The sequence below is a fragment of the Mustela putorius genome, unplaced genomic scaffold, assembly GCF_011764305.1.
Source record: "Mustela putorius furo isolate JIRA1106 unplaced genomic scaffold, ASM1176430v1.1 tig00000430_pilon_pilon_pilon, whole genome shotgun sequence".
NCBI lineage: Eukaryota > Metazoa > Chordata > Mammalia > Carnivora > Mustelidae > Mustela > Mustela putorius.
Window position 1 is genome coordinate 25,769,476 of NW_025421377.1, and position 17,846 is coordinate 25,787,321.

Genomic DNA, 17,846 nt, shown 5'->3' on the forward strand with positions numbered 1-17,846 from the left:
CACAAAGTCGCTCACTGCCGGGGTACAGACGACGCGTCGTCCCGCGGGCCACTTCCCCGCCCCGCGCCCTCCGTGCGCCCCTGCCTTCTCTCCTCTCCCCACCCCTACGTGAGACTGCTCTAACCCTCCGGCCTACCCCCGATCTTAGGAAAGGTGTCCAGATCTGTACTTCTACTGTCAGGCTTCGGAACGTAAATTCTGTATTTGCAATTATATGCTGAACACCTTCATGAAAACAGAAACGGTTCTCTTTTGTTCACCGAACAGACCCAACACCGACTCCTGTTCACAGTCCCTCTGTGGAGAGAACCCTTCACCTCACCCTCGGCCTCTTCTAACCTCTTCAGGAAGACAAACAGATAAACACAAAATTCATCAAGAATTTAGGGAAAAAAACAGAGGCATGAAAAAATTTAAATAAGGGATGGGGAACATCATCTGGCTAAGAATTTATAACAACTTAAGTGTCTCTTGTTTTTATTATTTATTTGTTTATTTATTTATTTTTAAGATTTTATTTATTTGACAGACAGAGATCACAAGCAGGCAGAGAGGCAGGCAGAGAGAGAGAGGGAAGCAGGCTCCCCGCTGAGCAGAGAGCCCGATGTGGGGCTCGATCCCAGGATCCTGGGATCATGACCTGAGCCGAAGGCAGAGGCTTTAACCCACTGAGCCACCCAGGCGCCCCAAGTGTTTTGTTTTTAAAATACCAAATGAGAACTTTTAAGAAGTTCTTAAGAACTTGAAGAAGTTCTTTTAACTTTTAAGAAGTTAGCAGGCTTGACAACATTAACACGAAATGTTTTTGTTTCATTTGGAGGCTTCACTGATTCCTTCTTCTCTTTCAGGATAGTTATCCTGTCTAAAGCCATCCTTCACTCCTCCTGGCCCCACACTCAAATTCCAGGGCCATCTGATTCTATTTCAACCTGTCATCGTATACCACATCATATTAAAATAATCTACTTAACCATTTAGCTTTTCCTTTATAGACGATAAGCCACCAAAAGAGAAGTACTGTATTGTATTCATCTTTATTTCCTAAGTTTCTTTCCTAACAAAATAACTACACATGGGAGGCTTTAAAATCGTACCTGTTTTAGACAGTACAGATAGTCTCTGTTCTGCTTTCCCTATAATTATAGTTCCAGTTAAAATCATCTTCATCTAGCAATATACATTTCTCCCCATCCAAATATTTTAGCAGCACCCCAATGCCTACCAGAAATAAGCTAGCGTCTTTAGCTTGGTATAAGGCTCTCCACAGTCTGACCCCAACCTTTTTCAGCCTTATTTCCTGACAATATCCAAAACTGTGCTCTCCTTTCTGCCAAACAGGCCTGTCTATGTCTACCTGCTGAAACTGGATTACCTATTCCTTCCAGGTCTGGCTAAATGCCTCCATCTCCAGAAAACCTACACAGACATCACTTCCTGGTCTTGTGTATTTTATAAGTCTTTTTGGACATTTCTTAACTACATCTCATTCATACCTATACAACTTACAGTACACAGCATTACTATTTGCAATACCACAGAGGAAATAAAGGAAAATATACATGGTTTGCAAAAACAACGAATACATTTAATCACGAGTCTATTTTTATCTCTAAAAATATTCATTGCTTGTTACCCAGGAAAGTACCAGCAGGAAGAAGAATGGAAGGCAGGTATTATCGTCACAGTACAAACGTTAGAATGCCTAAAATTGTCAGAAACAATATATGAAAAGGACCCATTTTTAGTTTCTACTATTTGGTTCACTAGTTTTTTTTCCTTGTTTGAAAGACACTAGATAACACCCGAAGGGTAAAACACTAGTAGCTAGTCTTAGAATTTCTTTTCTTCCCTTAAAAGAATCGGTGATCCTTTAAGGTGGTCCCCAACTATTAAGGTTCCGACTGCAGGCGAGGGCGCACGGCGGCCCAGGGGTGTAGAACAAGCTGCGCCGCGCTAAAAACAGGGGGACAAAGAACACGGGAGAGATGGGGCTGTCAGGCTCTTGGCTCCGACCCCTCCACGGCCGAGAACAGCCCCCCGGCGGCCGGCGGGAGCCCGGGGAAGCGAGCCAGGCCGCAGAGGCCGGAGGGGGCCGGCCGGGGCGAGGGCAGCTGCAGGGGCGGGCCGGGCGCCGAGGGCAGCCGCCCCAGGGCCATGAGAGGGAAGCCACGAAGTCTCCCGCACCGGCGCCCTCGCAGCCCGGCCCAGACGCTGGGCCCCGGGTCCGAAGCAAGGCCGGCGCCGTCGCGCCACGGCCCTGCAGCAATGTCCGGTACTAGAACCGAGAATCGGGGGGATGTTTGACATGGCAGAGCCCTGCCACACTTCTAATGACAAAGGTATCAGACCCGGTCCTCCTACCCAAATGCAGACTCAGGACCCCCCAGGTCCGGGCCACATACGCTGCCATCGGTCCCAGTCTTTAAAGAACTGTTAAGACCAAGTCTCCAGGTTTGCAATCTTGTTTTTAACGAGCGTTTCCGTTATAACTTGAATACCACATGGGCCAGAGATCTTTTTCCATTTTTTACAATCACAGGATCCCCAGTGCCCAGATCACAGATTTTTCACCGTGTCTGTGGCCCGTAACTACTCAACTGCACGCTGCTTTTCACACCATGTCCAAACAGCCGGCAGAAGGAACGAGGCCGGGTGGATCAAGGCGGCGCCCAACAGAGCTCGGCCTCAAATACTTAGCAGCAGTATTACTTTCCGAACCATATTCTGGGATTCTATATGTACAAGATTTTGCCAGAGTCAAGGGAAGCTTTCTAGTTCTCAAAGAAACTCTGAAAACCACCAAATTAAATCTTTAAGGTGTGTACGGGAAAGCACTGGTTTTCTACTAAGCAGTCCTGTGTGTCTCTGAGAAAGCCCCAAGTTCCCCGAACGATAGGTTTAAAATAAAGAGCAGCTGAATGAATTGATTTCTAGGAAGATTTCTTCTAAGTCTGTAATACTCCGTCAATAAGAAGAGAACAGATTCCAGGGAACATTCTTACAGCACCAAAACTCCAGAAGACTGATGAAAGAGAATAAGCACACTCTCCAGTATTTCTTTTTTTTTAGTAGAGAACAAATTCTCAAAGCTACAGAATACAAATGCTAGTTACGACAGTCTTATTATTTATGCCTCCAAGTCTGTCCTTTCTTCGGGACAGTAACACTTCGTACAGCACATTTTCTCTGTACTGGCTTTGGGAACAGGCACAGAGACCAAGTCAGAACATTTAAACATGTCAATTGTTCCAATAAAAAGATGAAAAATGAAATGTAGAAGATTTCCATGAATATCCCTTCCCCCATTCCCATAGTCTAATGTAAATGATTAATATTCAGCTTCACATAACAACACTGTGGGTAGGAAAGTAAATTTCCTGTGCCACACTACTATTCTATTTACATGGTGGTTTATGATAATTTCTAAAAATTCTCACTAAATGTATCTCCTGAATTTATTTTCACTATAGCATTTATTTCAATGGGAATATTTCTCAATTACAACAGTCTAAACGTGCTATTAAAAGGAAATCTCTCTTGTATGGGAGAAACGGCCTGTCTTACCACCAACATCCTCTGCCTGTCCCAGGGATGCAGAGCAAGCCGAGCCCCACTAAAAACTGTGGAACAGAGCACAGAGAAAAGGAATGGGCTTCTAGCTAATATATTGCTCTGATCTGTCAACCTTTTCATAAAAAGACCCTCGATCCTTCTCTGCTCACAGACTAGGGTCTAAAATTCTCCGAGCTGAGAGGCAGTATGAGGTACTTCCATGTCTGCTAACTTTTACAGTTCATATCTATGAGATATCTTACACCAAATTCAAGTATTATTCTACTTTTCTTTTATAGTATTCTAAGTTTTATAAGTTCAATAACTACAGTTCTTTGCTAAAATTAGGTTTTATGATAAAATGTAATTACTTAAGCTCAGAATTTAACGGTCTTTTCTCTAAATAAAATCTGATAAAATAAATCAGAAGAACTATCACCAAATAAGAATAAGTAGGGACATACAAAGGCAAAGTAGATTCCTAAGTGTTTTATGGACTCAGGTGGCAGAACAGTATGGTCCTGCAGCAGACATAAACTTTTAATTTTTATTCAGTGACATGAATAGAACCAATAAGCCTATCCAAAGTAGATGCTAACATATAGTACCTTTACGAACTTTCCATTTCAATGAGAAGTTTCTCCCTTAAAACTCCTACATTTTATATGCATAGCTAATAAAAAATTTAACTGGCCTATTAATGTTTTAAGCCAATTTGCAGATAAAAGTGATGGAATAACCGTAGGCAATAATAGGAACTACCAGGCAGAAAGGACACCTTCTACTTGCCCATGTCTAGTACAAATACTTCACTTTCTAGCCAACAATAAATTACTTGTCTAAAAAACAACTTCTTGCCATTTATGTTTTTGAATTTGTTTTTTACAAAGTAAGTGAAATGCAGAAGTACTATAATGAAATACACAAATGGTGGTAGAAAGGTTCTTCATAAAAAACTAAAGGACAATGTATTATAGAGAATCTTACTAATTTCTCAAGATTCCTACAAAAACTTTATATGTAACTAGAAGGGTTGAAAAGAAGATAGGCTCTAACCTTTGTTAAGAGATAAGTTTCAAGTGTGTATTACTTTACTCTTGTCTGTTCTTCAAAGTGGTCTGCCATTATGAGATGAGACATGTCTCTTCGCTTTATAACCATCTAGTAACCGTACATACCCTAGCCAGAGAGAACACTTACTTTGACTGACACCTACCTGTGCTTTCTGAAGCAGCTCAATTGTCAGAGGAAGCCAATCAGGAATAAGTTTCTCCATTTCCAAACTAACCATGGCCAGAGCAAGCATGGATCCTTTGAATTGCAGAAGTTGGTTGCAGGCCATACAGTGAAGGAGTTGCTTGGTAAGGACAGCCAGATGTTGAGATGGGCTCAGTCTGGGCAAACTGAAAAGTAACTGAGGCCTAGTTGACACTGCAATGGCATGAAACTGGGGGGGAAAAAAAAAAATCACAAGAACATCATACTAGTTTTTCTTAAAGTTTTAGGTAAATTATGTATAGAAATTGATGTAATCTTAGGAATGACTCAAGTTTCTTAAGTTTTTAATTTTAGCTTCATGAAATTTGACATAGGATAATATCCTAATTTCTAATTTTTCTTTTTCTAAAAATCACAACAAATGAGTGGGCAATCTACTTTCCTAAGTCACTGAGACTACATATTCAAACAGGTAACTAAGAGACATTAGGTATATTTACAATGTGAAGAAAATCCAATGGTGTAGCTGTGTGAAGATCCCAGTTCAACTTATCCAGAATAATTCTCTCCATCCTCAGAATTTCAGATGAAGAACATCCACAGAAACTGTCTCTTGCCAACACCTTCAGTCCTGGAATTCTCTGTCCCAAGCAACGTGGAATGGGGCAGAGTGAAGAGGGAGGAAAAAAAATAAACTAATTTTCAATTTGTGTTCTGGTAAACAGAAAGCAAGTTAATAAATGGAGAAAATTTTTCAAGAAAGAGACAAAACTAAATTTTGAAGGAAAATATTTACCTCATCCTCCTCCACAGTCTTGGCAGCTAGGAAAAAACAGCTGATCGCGATACAACTCAAGTATTTTGGATGGGCCTAAAATTTCGAAGAAGGAAAAAAGCAACTTCAGTGATTTTCAAAAAATTAGAGTTTATTTTTTAAAACTAGCTATGCATGTGAGACAAATACGGATACAATTCCAAGGAATAATCAATCTGATTCCCACCTATTGCTTTCTAAGACCAGAGCTAACTTTTAACTTCACAAGCCTAGCCATAATCATATTCTATGAAAATACTAAGATACTACATTGTTCAAAGTTCAACCAATGCTAGTTAGCCAAAGTTAAATTTCCATCTAGCAGAGAAGAGCTTAATTTTAGAAGACAACTTATTTAATAAATAAAATTCCAAAAATTAAAGATCTCTTTGTACATGTGTGTGTTCTGTAAGCTAGTTTTACTCTCTTTAACTGTCACACCAGTAATATTAACATACTAGATGTTAGGGGAATTAAAGAGAAAGAATATAAAGAAAAAGACTATAAATCTATTCCCGATGCTTTATAAAAACCTACAGGGTGATAGCGGGGCAGTAGAAATTTTCTAATTAAGTGTCCACAAAAACAAGTATATATTCAAGTTCTATGGTGAGAACGAAAGGCTCCTACATTCCTACAGAATCAATCAGCAGGAGGAAGTAACTTTCTCAAGAGTCTGACATGCATAGGAGGACTTGAATTTGCCTATTTTCCTTATCTAAGATAAGGCAGGAATACTTTCTACCTTATTGGTAGAATAAGGGTTTGCCAAACCCAGAATCAGAATCCAGTTTTAAGTAAACAGATCAATTAACTCCAATTACATTAACTGATACAGAGGTAAGTTACATAACACACAAAAAAAACCCCGTTTCGATATTTACTTTATACTTAAATATTACATTCTTGTGAAATCAGGGAACCCCTCTGATGACCTGATGTGGCCCTGATTAATTAACTTATTTAATAAACACACCAGTGACCACTGCGCCTCAGTGTTAAGTGGCATACTGTGTAGGAACCTTCTAGTTCTCTGCCTATATGAAAAATAAAAGCTGGTTCAATACTGTCAATATTTTTATAATTATTAATAGTAATCAGACATTATGGTTTAGAAAGTACTTCCAAAAATACTGTCATGTCTATTATGTCTCCGAAGTTAAGGGACACCACATGAGTGATTTCTGTAGCTAACAGTTCCAGGATCCCTGATTTCCCCAAGTATACAACAGGGCAAATGCCTGAGGTCATCAGAGTTCACTACAAAGAAGAGCCCAACTGTTAACAACTCACTCACGGTAGGTAATGCAACTAAATCAAGGGCACCAGAGTAAAAGAATCCCAAGAGCAAGTGTGTGTTGTTTTTTTTTTTTAAACAAAGAGTAGTTCTAATTCCTCGATGTACATCAAGTCATTTGTGCAGTTTGTTTTTGCTTCTTTAAATACAGACATTCAGATCTTACCAACTAGAGATTCAGTAGCTCTGGAGCCGGGCTCAGGGTGCAAAACTTTTATTAAAGAGCTACCTAGCATTTCCCTCTGCATAGCTAGGACTGAGGATCTAGACACTGCTGCAGCCTTGTATGGTCCGCTTTAAGACCCTTTATTTAAACTATGAATACACTTTAGGTATTGTTTCAATATAGATTAACCATTTAATTAAGAGAATTTTAGGCTAATAACATGACAGGACCCATTAAATAAGAAATACAAAAAAATGAGATACGTGGCAATTTTCTATCTGATCCAGAAACTTCCCCAAATCTGTTTAAACTGTTTAATACGGTAAGAATCTCTTCTATGACAGCAAATACAAGAAGGTCATTAATAATTTGTGAAGAACCTAGAAACTAAGAAAGGACACTAAGCCTAAACTCATCTTTCTCTGCAAAAGGAAGGTCAGCTATAGTCAGAGGATTGGGGGGGGGGGCGGGGGGCTTGATAGTGAGATGAACTCAGCCATGTCAGAGAACATAAATTTCAGGCAATTACTATCATTATAATTAGGGTTCTTTAAGTCTCTTAAGAATACAAGTGTGAAACATAAGAGATTAACTGAGTGGCCATCCAAATTCTTCCACTCCATAATTTTTTTACTTCTATTTTTCACGCCTAGTAACAAATGAATTCCCAGTTCTCCCAGCACACATATTCTTAGGAATACAAATGACAACAAACAAACTGTTTTTCTACTTTTTCATGCCTTGCCATTAAAAAAATGCTAATTTTCTGATTTAAATCCATTGAGAGTCTACTATGAATAATTTCACATAATATAACCAATGCTATACCAATAAAAACCATATAAAACTTATTCATATTTTTTTGTATGTTGTTGTTCATGCTGTTGTTACTAATGCTGTTATTCAACAAAAATATACCAAACTTATTTTATGCTCAGTTCATTTTATTATACTCCAAATGTATGCCCCTGGAAATTATTTATATACTTCAAAAAAACAACAGTGTAAATATTCAATAACTAAGTAGTGGCAGAAAAAAATGTGTAAAAGGCTTATTATACTTTTCTAGTCTAGTTCACAACTAACATCTAGAGTATACCATGTGTTAAAAGATGACTAAACTGATATATGGTTTGTATTAAAATCAGGAAATCAAAAACTTCACAGATTAAGTATATGTTATGAATACTGGTAGCAAAAAATTATAGAATACGATTCAAAACAAATTCTAAAAATTTACAGCAATAATAGAAAACATCATGCCTTCTTATAGGGACACAGATCTTGTCCAAGAAGGTTTTTCACTCCTTGTCACTTTCTAGAATGTTTACTACTTGCCCCTGGTTTAGTATATAAACCCTCAAACAAGAGGTTGTGTTTAAGTGTATCCTAAAATATTTACCTTTACAGTAGCTAAAAACCTGTCCAAAAGACTGCTAGCCAGAGCAAATGTTTCTGGGTAAAGGTTGAATTGGTACTTGAGTTTGGCCAGCCACTGAATCACTTCATCTCTCTGGGATGGAGAAACATTCTACAAGGGAACAATTAAAAGATAAAATAAAAATAAAAAAGAACAAGTGAAGCTCCAAGTTATCAAGAATGAATTTTCTCTTAAAAGGTTAGCAAATGCTATGGAATACGTTTATATGTTAAAAATGTTTTTAAGTTTACTCAAAATCTATCAAACTTAAGATGAACGAAGATAAAACTTTATGTACTGGTCAAAACAATTTATCAATATCCAATAGCCTCTTCCTGTTTATTAAATAAAATCTTCACAATGTCATCTCACCATATACCTATATTTTATTTATTTATTTATTAAGATTCTGTTTATTTATTTGACAGAAAAAGACACAGTGAGAGAAGGAACACAAGCCATGGAAGAGGGAGAGGGAGAAGCAGGCTTCCCAGAGCAGGGAGCCCAATTTGGGCCTCAATCCCAAGACCCTGGGATCATGACCTGAGCTGAAGGCAGACGCCTAACAACTGAGCCACCCAGGCATCCTCAACTTATATTTTAATTAAACTAAGGTGTTCAGGGAATATAATACTTTAAAGGTTAGGTAACACTATTATCAACTGATAGTAGTTTTGGAATTAAGTTTCCCAATTCTAGAAAGAGGAAAATATAAGTGAATTTCTTTCTAAGGCAGCAAATAGCCATTAAACCATCTTAGAAAATGTAAATGGAGTATGGAGGTAGAATGACAGCCCATTAAAAACAAAAGTGAAGTCAATAGGAATAAATTAAAGATATCAGGGACAACAGCTGAATTATATATTCAAAGATCATGGGAGAATACTCAAGGGGAAATTCACCTGAACTAAGTTACCAATGGAGAGATTATTATACAAACATATAACATCATTGCTTCCTACATACTATTTTAAACTGCTGAGTACAGGCTTAATTTTTAGAAGGTACACACTTTAAAGCAGTAATGACTTAGCTCTCTTTACTCTTGAATTTTGCAGGCACCACAAAAAACAACAAAATACAACAAACATAGTAATAATCTACTTATAGTAAACACAACAGAGTACAGAAATGACTCTGTGATTAGTGGAAAGAAGTATTTTCAGTAAGTGAGGGTTCTAGACAGGTAAAGGTTTAAACCAAGCACTGTATCTTTTTAATTACAACCATTTCAGATGGAAAGCCTTCCTGAGAAAGCCAAGAGGCCATGGCTTAAACCTCTTTCCTGATTACTCTGGGTCAATTTTATGAAATCAATTCTTCTATCATAGAGAGATACATCAGGATCTATAAAAGCAGGGGGGGCTGCATATCTTAATGTATCTCCCCAAACAGATATTACAGTTGGAATTTCTTCTCTCCTTCCTCTTGGCTTTCTTTTGTGTTGTGAGAACTACAAGACTTCGTGCTCATTATAATCTCTGCAATTGCACTGGCAAGCTAATTTCTCATTTTCTCCCCTTCCTCTGTCACTTTTCACTTTGGCACAACACAGTAAAGTGTTACTTAACGTTGGCCAGACCAACTAATTACACATACCATTTTTACACGTAGCTCTAAACTCAGTTATAACTGGTATTTCAGAAGGTTAACTGCCACATATCCACGTTCTAGTCAATTCCTTTTGTCCAATAAAGACTGACCCTAGACTACTGCACAAGAAATACTGACAAGAAATTGAGATTAAAAAAAATGGTTTACAACACCACCAAGCTGGTGTTAAAACTATGAACAATAATCTAAAAATATCTGACAGTCAAAACAATTCAGTTCATATTACTATTCAATGCCCATCGTGCGACAGGTGCTGGGAATACAATGATGAATTTAAAAACTCCGTTTAAACTTCTAAACTTAAAGTCTCACGGGGAGGCAAACAATCAGAAAATGTCAATCCCCCATGTTTAGTGTAACAGAAAGGTACGCGGAGGGTGCGAAGGGCACACCCTGGAAGGGCGCTCAGTCCCCTGTGGAAGGAGAGTAAAAGCTTCTTACAGGAGGTAGCGATGAACGTGTACCTTACAGTGAGGAGAGGATGTGATCATTTTCACGTCATGGGAAAAGATCTATTTTTTTAAGCCTGTGAAAAACTAAAAAACAGGAATCATGTCAACCTGGAGGCAATCACTTATTGTCAAGCTCTTCTTTTTTTTTTTTTAAAGATTTTTATTTATTTACTTGATAGAGAGAGATCACAAGTAGGCAGAGAGGCAGGCAGAGAGAGGGGGAAGCAGGCTCCCTGCCGAGCAGAGAGCCCAATGTGAGGCTCGATCCCAGGACCCTGAGATCATGACCTGAGCCGAAGGCAGAGGCCCAAACCACTGAGCCACCCAGGCGCCCCTTGTCAAGCTCTTCTGACTCTCAAGTAAAATCAAGGTGGGTAAGAAAGATGCCAAAAACGGATACTTGGAGAATCAGTGTAGAATCCCAGTGATCGAGACAAAAACACAGGCAGCTCACTAAACTGAAGCTGTGGGCGTGACAGGTTCTGGGTGCGGACAGCAGCAAGGGAATTTATGTCCTGCACAAACGGCTGTCCGACAGGACAGAGGAACAGAGGAAACCGGAGTTGGGCAATTAGAGCAGGGGCTAAATTCTCTCTCTTGAACTGGTGGCCAATTCTAGCCTGAAGCTGCGGCTTCCTGAGAAAGGTGGCAGGAAGCAAACACAGACCGACAACTAGGGCCACCGTCAAAGAGCTGTTGCTGGTCCTTGCTTCTGGAATATATCATTTTCCACAGAGCCCTGAGCTGCTGCCCCTGGATCCAGCTCTGAACTAGGGGCTCCGAAAGGTCCCCGGGAAGGGCGTGAAGGCAGTCACGGGATTTCCAGAGGAGCTCAGCATTCAAGAGAAATTAGATTCCCACCTAGAAGAGCTTTTATCCAAAATGCCAAAACAAACAGAAAAGTAATGTTAAGCGAGGAGACACTGAAAACAAATCAGGGTAAGGAAATACATTTGCACGGGGGGCAAAAGACGGTCACAGAGTCCGATAAAGCTGGGGAGGCTGGAGGTGAAAGAACAATGGGCCAGAGCAGCCGCGAGCGACCAGATCATCAACTGCACCTTCAGCTCAGAGATGCCTACAATGGGGACAGAGGAGAAAAAGATCCCTGAGTGACAAAATTATATATGATGTACCTATTTGGTGTCTGACATTAAATAATAAACATATAATTGTAAGAAGTGCCACAGAAGATGGACGCGATGTGCTTGCTGTGAGAGTATGTAACACAGGGAACACAGTTGTGCAGAGATTTCCATATCATGGTTATAACTAAATGATCCAACTTCTAGAAAGCACATGGAATGCAAAAGGCACTCAAATACTAGTTTTGTTCTTTCCTACTTCTAAAAATACCTGATGCTCTAATGATGCCAGAAAAAAACAAATTTACAAAATACTACATACAAATAATTATTTTAAAACAATTATAATACAACTAGTTATGAAAGAGATCATGACAAATCTTTGGACTTTATACCTTATACTGAAATACAGGAATAGGGCCAAGAAAGCATTCCCGCATGACTAGTAAAATCATCACTAGTCAAAAACTAGTAAGAACAACAAAAACCCACAAAAGGTTAACAGTTTAAAAGTCACTCTTAGGGAAATCATACTAAGATCACTTTTTCAAATCAATTCAAACATGTACTCAACAGTAGTATCATCAGGGCAGCTTTACAAAAATGAAGTTCTGTGTCTAAGTAATCCAAATCAAAAGGCAGGCTAGGGGAAAGAAAGGAAAGCAGAACTGCCTGCCCCCCTAGATGGTATGTCCTGGACAAGGAATCGGTTTCCTTTTACATGGATTCCTCAAATAGGGTTAAGCCAGTTCAGAAGCTGAACAACTAACTAATACTCAAGAGAGTTTGGAATGGATTGATTCAAGCTGGTAAAACACAGGGTTTTGTATTTCACAAGCTACTATTCTGGTCATTTAAAATACAAATACTCTCCAGCTTTAAACTCTTCAAGGCTCACCATTACCTAGAACAAGTACAAGCCCCGAGGTGTGGCGTACAAATCCCTATGACCCACTTCTCCAGCCTCACTTACCTTCCACCACTTTCTACCTTAAAATTCATACTGTGAGAGCAGCACTTGCATTTCTGGTCTTCCTTGCTCCTCCTGTGCTGTGTTACTACATCACTTCTCTTCTGTTCATACTGCTCCCCCTGGTTGGTACACACCCCCCTCTCTTGTTACCTACCTTATTATTTATCCTTCAAGAGCTATTTCAACGGTCACTCCTCACCACACTTTTCCTAATAACTCTAGTTGGGCTAAGTACCTTCCTGTGCTGCCACAGCCTCTCGTCACACCTGTAAAGTTCAACATTTAAAAAAAAAAATTACATTTCTGCTTTTGGGTGTGATAGAGTAGGCAGCAACCTACACAACAGCTGAGAACTAGAAAAACCACTGACCACCACCACCACCACCACCACCACCACCAGTTTTGAAGTTATCAAAACTGCTAGGACAACCAGGCTTTGCAGAACCAAGAGTCTGGAAAAGAGGTACAACTATCCCCCGATTTCAAAAGTCCAGGTTACGTCACTTAGCTTTAACTAAAAACCTACCTCAGTACCTGAAAAATTCCAAAGATTTTCACTTACATGAGAAAAGGCAAAAAGTAAGAACAGCCTTCGGCATTCATTCCGCAGCAGTTAGAGACAGTGACGCACCCAGAGCAGCAAAATGGTACCGCCGCCTCCGTCCCCCAATCCACACTCAGCACCTCAGCCACCAAACTTTGAACTGTGTCTGTGAGCACCCACCAGGGCTTTATCTTGATTTATTCTGCCCATCTGTTAGCAAGATGTGTCCTAAGATATCAGAAAAGCCAAACCGAGGGGTCTGGAACACTCAAAAAATTGCCCTTATAAACTAATGGTAACTGCTTCTTTGCCTTATAGCATCTCAGCTCAGACACGTTTCCACAGCAATGCTCCACTTGCAAACACTGGGGAGCCTGGAACTGAAGTGCTCAACTAGAGGAAAGAGCGGCTTTTCCTTTAGGGCACTTGCCCACTCTCTTGAGTATGGCCAGAGGCTCAAGAGGCTGAGAGGAAGGAAGCCTACAGAGCTTCTGAGACTTTTATGGGTGGAGACACAAAATTTGGAGCCTTAGGAGCCAAATGGGGAGAGGAAGGGTCAGAAAACTGAATGTGACACTCAGCTGATTTTCCCCTTAATTTTCTGAATGACATTCTGAAGCTGGGAAGGACAGGGATGTAAGAAGCTAACCCAGAGCCTCTGAAAAGCAAGAGTGAGCTCGGCACCCTTTAGCACCCTCCCAAGTGCTCAGGTGAGATCCCGGACTGTACTCTGGGAGTGGGGCACACCAGGGGCAGAAGCAGCCATACCCAACTGCAGCCCAGATGCCAAGCAGCACGATCCCTCAGCGGGTTCAAGTGATTAATCTCCTACTCAGTCACCTACCAAAGGCCAGACTGAACCCTTCCACAGCAAGATGACATCTAGAACCTTCACAATTTTTCATAATGTTCAGCATTCAATTAAAAATTACTGGGCATGCTAAATAGTATGCTAGGTAAAGTCAGTCAATCAGAGAAAGACCAACACTGTGTGATTTCACTTACACATGTAATTTAAGAAACAAAACAAATGAACAAAGGCGGAAAAATGAGACACAAACCAAGAAAAGGACTCTCAGTTACAGAGAACTGATGGTCACCAGGGGCGAGCCTGGCGCGGAGACGGGGGAGAGAGATGAAGGGGAGTAAGAGAGCAACAAAAAGACCTAAATCTTTGAATTATCAGAAAAGGACTTAATATACAATAAAGGAAAAGTGGGAAAAGAGATGAAAAAATGAATTTCACTAGAGAAATGATAGCTATTAAAAACATCTAAAAGAAAATTCCAGAACTGAAAAATATCATAACTGAAATTAAGAACCCAGTATGTGGATCCAACAAATCAGACATGGTTGGACAATTATGCTTTGAGGAAAACTTAGTTTTTAATGTATATATTAAAACACAACAGGGGCACCTGAGTGGCTCAGTCGGTTAAGCATCTGCCTTCGGCTCAGTCATGATCCCAGGGTCCTGGGATGGAGCCCCACACTGCGCTCCCTGCTCAGTGAGGAACCTGCTGACTCTGCCTCTCCCCCTGCTCCTCGGCTTGTGCTCTCTCTCAGATAAACAACATCTTTAAAGAAATAAGATAAAAGAACAAGTGGAAAGTCATTTAAGCATCTACCTCAGAATAAAAAACAGCAAATTACACAAAGTAAACAGAAGCAGATAAGAACAAATAAGAAAAAAATGTAAAAAGAAAAAAATGTACAAGAGGGAAAATCAACAGAACTAAAAGGCTTATCAACAGATTCCTAGAAAGACTGATCAAGAAAGAAAACACGTATCACCAACTAAGGAAATGGAAAAGGGAACATCAGTATGAACCCTTCTGATATTAAAAAGGTATCATAAATAACTTTACACAAATAATTCACAATTTAGATGAAATAAATTCCTTGGGGGGGAAAATAATTTACCGAAACTGAAATAAGATTTAAATGAAGACCTGATCAGTGTCACATTTACCAAAGAAAATGAATTATTAAACGCTTTCCCACAAATAAATCTCTAGGCTCCCAGTGGAATCTTCCTACACTTTAGAAATAACAACCCAAACAGAGAGTACTTTTTAAAAAAGCAGAACACTTCCTAATTCATTTTAAAAGCCAGCATACTTTATTATGAAACTTGACAAAACACATTATAAACCAATCTCACCCATGAACATAAATGCAAAAACCCTAAGCAAAATGTTAACAAAATCCAATGATGTAAAAAAAAATTTAACACTTATTTATAAAAAAAAATCTCTTGACAAATTAAGGCAGATAATCTTCTTAATCTCATAATGATAAGAAATATGTAACAAATTTTATACTTCATGGTGAAACACTAAAAACTTTCCCTCCAACTGAAACTGAGATAAGGGCATCTGTTGCCGCTGTTACATCCAGTGGGGTTCTGGAGGCCTGAGCGAATTCTACAGAACAAAAATAAAAAGTATTAAGAACTGGATAGGAAGAAATAAAACCATGATTATTCACAGTTAACATGTCTATATATAATATACAGAAACCCCAAAAGACTCTGGAAGCAAATTTAATATAGTCAATATATAAAAATCCATTTTATTTCCATATACCAGTGTATAGAAACATACTTAAATGAAAAATCTAAAATACCATTTGTAACAGCCTCAACAAGACTCAAATATCTAGGAATAAACCTAAAGTACCAAATATTATTAAATGAAACTGAAGATCGAGGCTCCTAGGTGGCTCAGTTAAGTGTCTGACTCTTGATTCTGGCTCAGGTTATGATCTTAGGGTTGTGGGATCAAGCCCCACACTGGGCTCCAAACTCAGCAGAGAGACTACTTTTTCCTCTCCCTTTCTCAAATGAATACATAAAACATTTATTTTAAAAAAAAAAAAGACATTTAAGACCAATTTAAAGAAAATGAAGCAACAGTCTATGTTTTGAATTGGAAGACTCCTATTATAAACATGTCAATTCTCCCCTAAATTAACAGATTCAATAATCCCTTCAATTTTTTTAATTGACAAGTATATTTTTAAATATATATAGAAAAACAAAGAGTTAAGAAAAGCCAAAATAATCTTGAGAAAAAAAAAAAAAACCAAAGTTTATGCCACCAAACACTTATTATAATGCTGTAATAATTACTGCAACATGGTATTTAAAGAACAGCAAATGGGCCAATGGCAAGAAAAGAGGCAAGAAACAGACAAATACATTCACAGGTTTATAGTAATCACTTCATTTATAACAAAACTGCAGGGAAATAGGAAAAAGTACCTTTTTAATAAATGGTGGCAGGTCCCTATGGAATAAATGATGGGACTCCTACACTTCACACTATACCCCACCCCACCCAAAACCCCCACTAGAATGTAGATCTAAATGTGAAGGGTAAAACAATCAACTCTGCAGAAAGAAAATCCAAGAGAGTATCTTCGTTACATTGGAACAGACAAACATTCCTTTAAGAAAGGAAAAAAATTTCAATAACTTGGTCATTAAAAATAAAGGACTTCTATTGATCAAAGGTCAACACAAAGAGAGTTGAAGGCATCTGTAATACAGTCTGCAAAAGAAAGAGAACTCTTACAAAACAATTAACAAGACAACTCAGTAGAAACCCAGACAAAGATCTGAATAGACATTGCATCAAAAAGTAAATCTAATGGCCAAAAACACATGAAAAGCTGAACTTCATTAATTATTAAAAAAAAAGCAAATTAAACTCAATGTGATACTATAATACACTTACCAGAATAACGAAAATGAAAAGACAATAACCAAGGGTTGACAAGGATATAGAGTAACTTGGGATTTTCATACTCTGCTAGAGGGGGTCAAAACAAAACAAAAAAACCTCACAAAAAATGGGATATAACACAACATAACAACTTTGGGACAACTGATGGTTATCTACTAAAACTGATATACACATATCTAGGTTCTACCAATTCCATCCCTAAAAATACATTAAAAAAATACACATATGTTCACTGAGACATGCACAAGAAGATGACACTAATGACCATCAACAGAAGAGATAAATTCAAAGAATTGTACATGGCAGTGAGAATAAATTATGGCCACATGAAATAACACAGATGAATCTTACATAAAAAAAAAATACTGAACAAGAGGCCAGTACATACTCAATGATTCCATATACATGTATGAAATTCAAAACCAGGAAACTAATCTGTGATATTAGGACTGTTTTTTTTTTTTTTTTTTTGGGTTGGGAGGCAGACGGTAGTCACTACAAGAGGACAGAAGGGGTCTTCTAAGTGCCAGGGAAGTGGTGTATTTTACACCTGTACAGTTACAATCTGTGTACTTTTCTGTACATTATACTTCAAGAAACTGCTTAAAGGAAAGAAAAAAGAGAAACCAACCTGCAGGGTAATATTTATTTATTTACCAAATTCACAGATTATACAAGAATGACAGAAAATCAACAGATTAGATGACAATTATAATTTTAAAGCCAGAAAAGTGGATCAGAATCAACAATTTTAAATTAGAAATAAATAACACCACACTTAGGTCAAAAATTAAAATCTATATCTAGCACAGAGCAACATTTGCTTCAAAACTAAACTAGTTCAGTAAGTCAGTATGACACTGCTGCCAGAACAATAAAATTTAGGGCTAGCTGAATGAAATCATCAAGCGAAGATAAAGTGAGGTAACAGTTTCACTTCACTGCTCATTAATGACTACAAA

The 17,846-nt window shown here is 38.5% G+C and overlaps 1 protein-coding gene across 5 annotated transcripts in view; it reads right to left on the bottom strand.

The window, feature by feature from the left end:
* The window catches only part of CCNI (cyclin I), a 28,753-nt gene that overhangs the window by 1,538 nt on the left and 9,369 nt on the right, over window positions 1-17,846 (bottom strand). For 3 of the 5 annotated variants that reach the window (XM_045079916.1, XM_045079914.1, XM_045079915.1), the window contains 4 exons: window positions 8,450-8,578; window positions 5,567-5,641; window positions 5,271-5,411; window positions 4,769-4,999 (listed from right to left, as the gene is read on the bottom strand). In XM_045079916.1, the coding sequence (XP_044935851.1) occupies window positions 4,769-4,999; window positions 5,271-5,411; window positions 5,567-5,641; window positions 8,450-8,578 (576 nt within the window). Of the gene's footprint in view, window positions 1-4,768; window positions 5,000-5,270; window positions 5,412-5,566; window positions 5,642-8,449; window positions 8,579-10,545; window positions 10,588-17,846 lie in introns of those variants that run through there. The other 2 variants (XM_045079917.1, XM_045079918.1) reach the window with 2 other exon arrangements.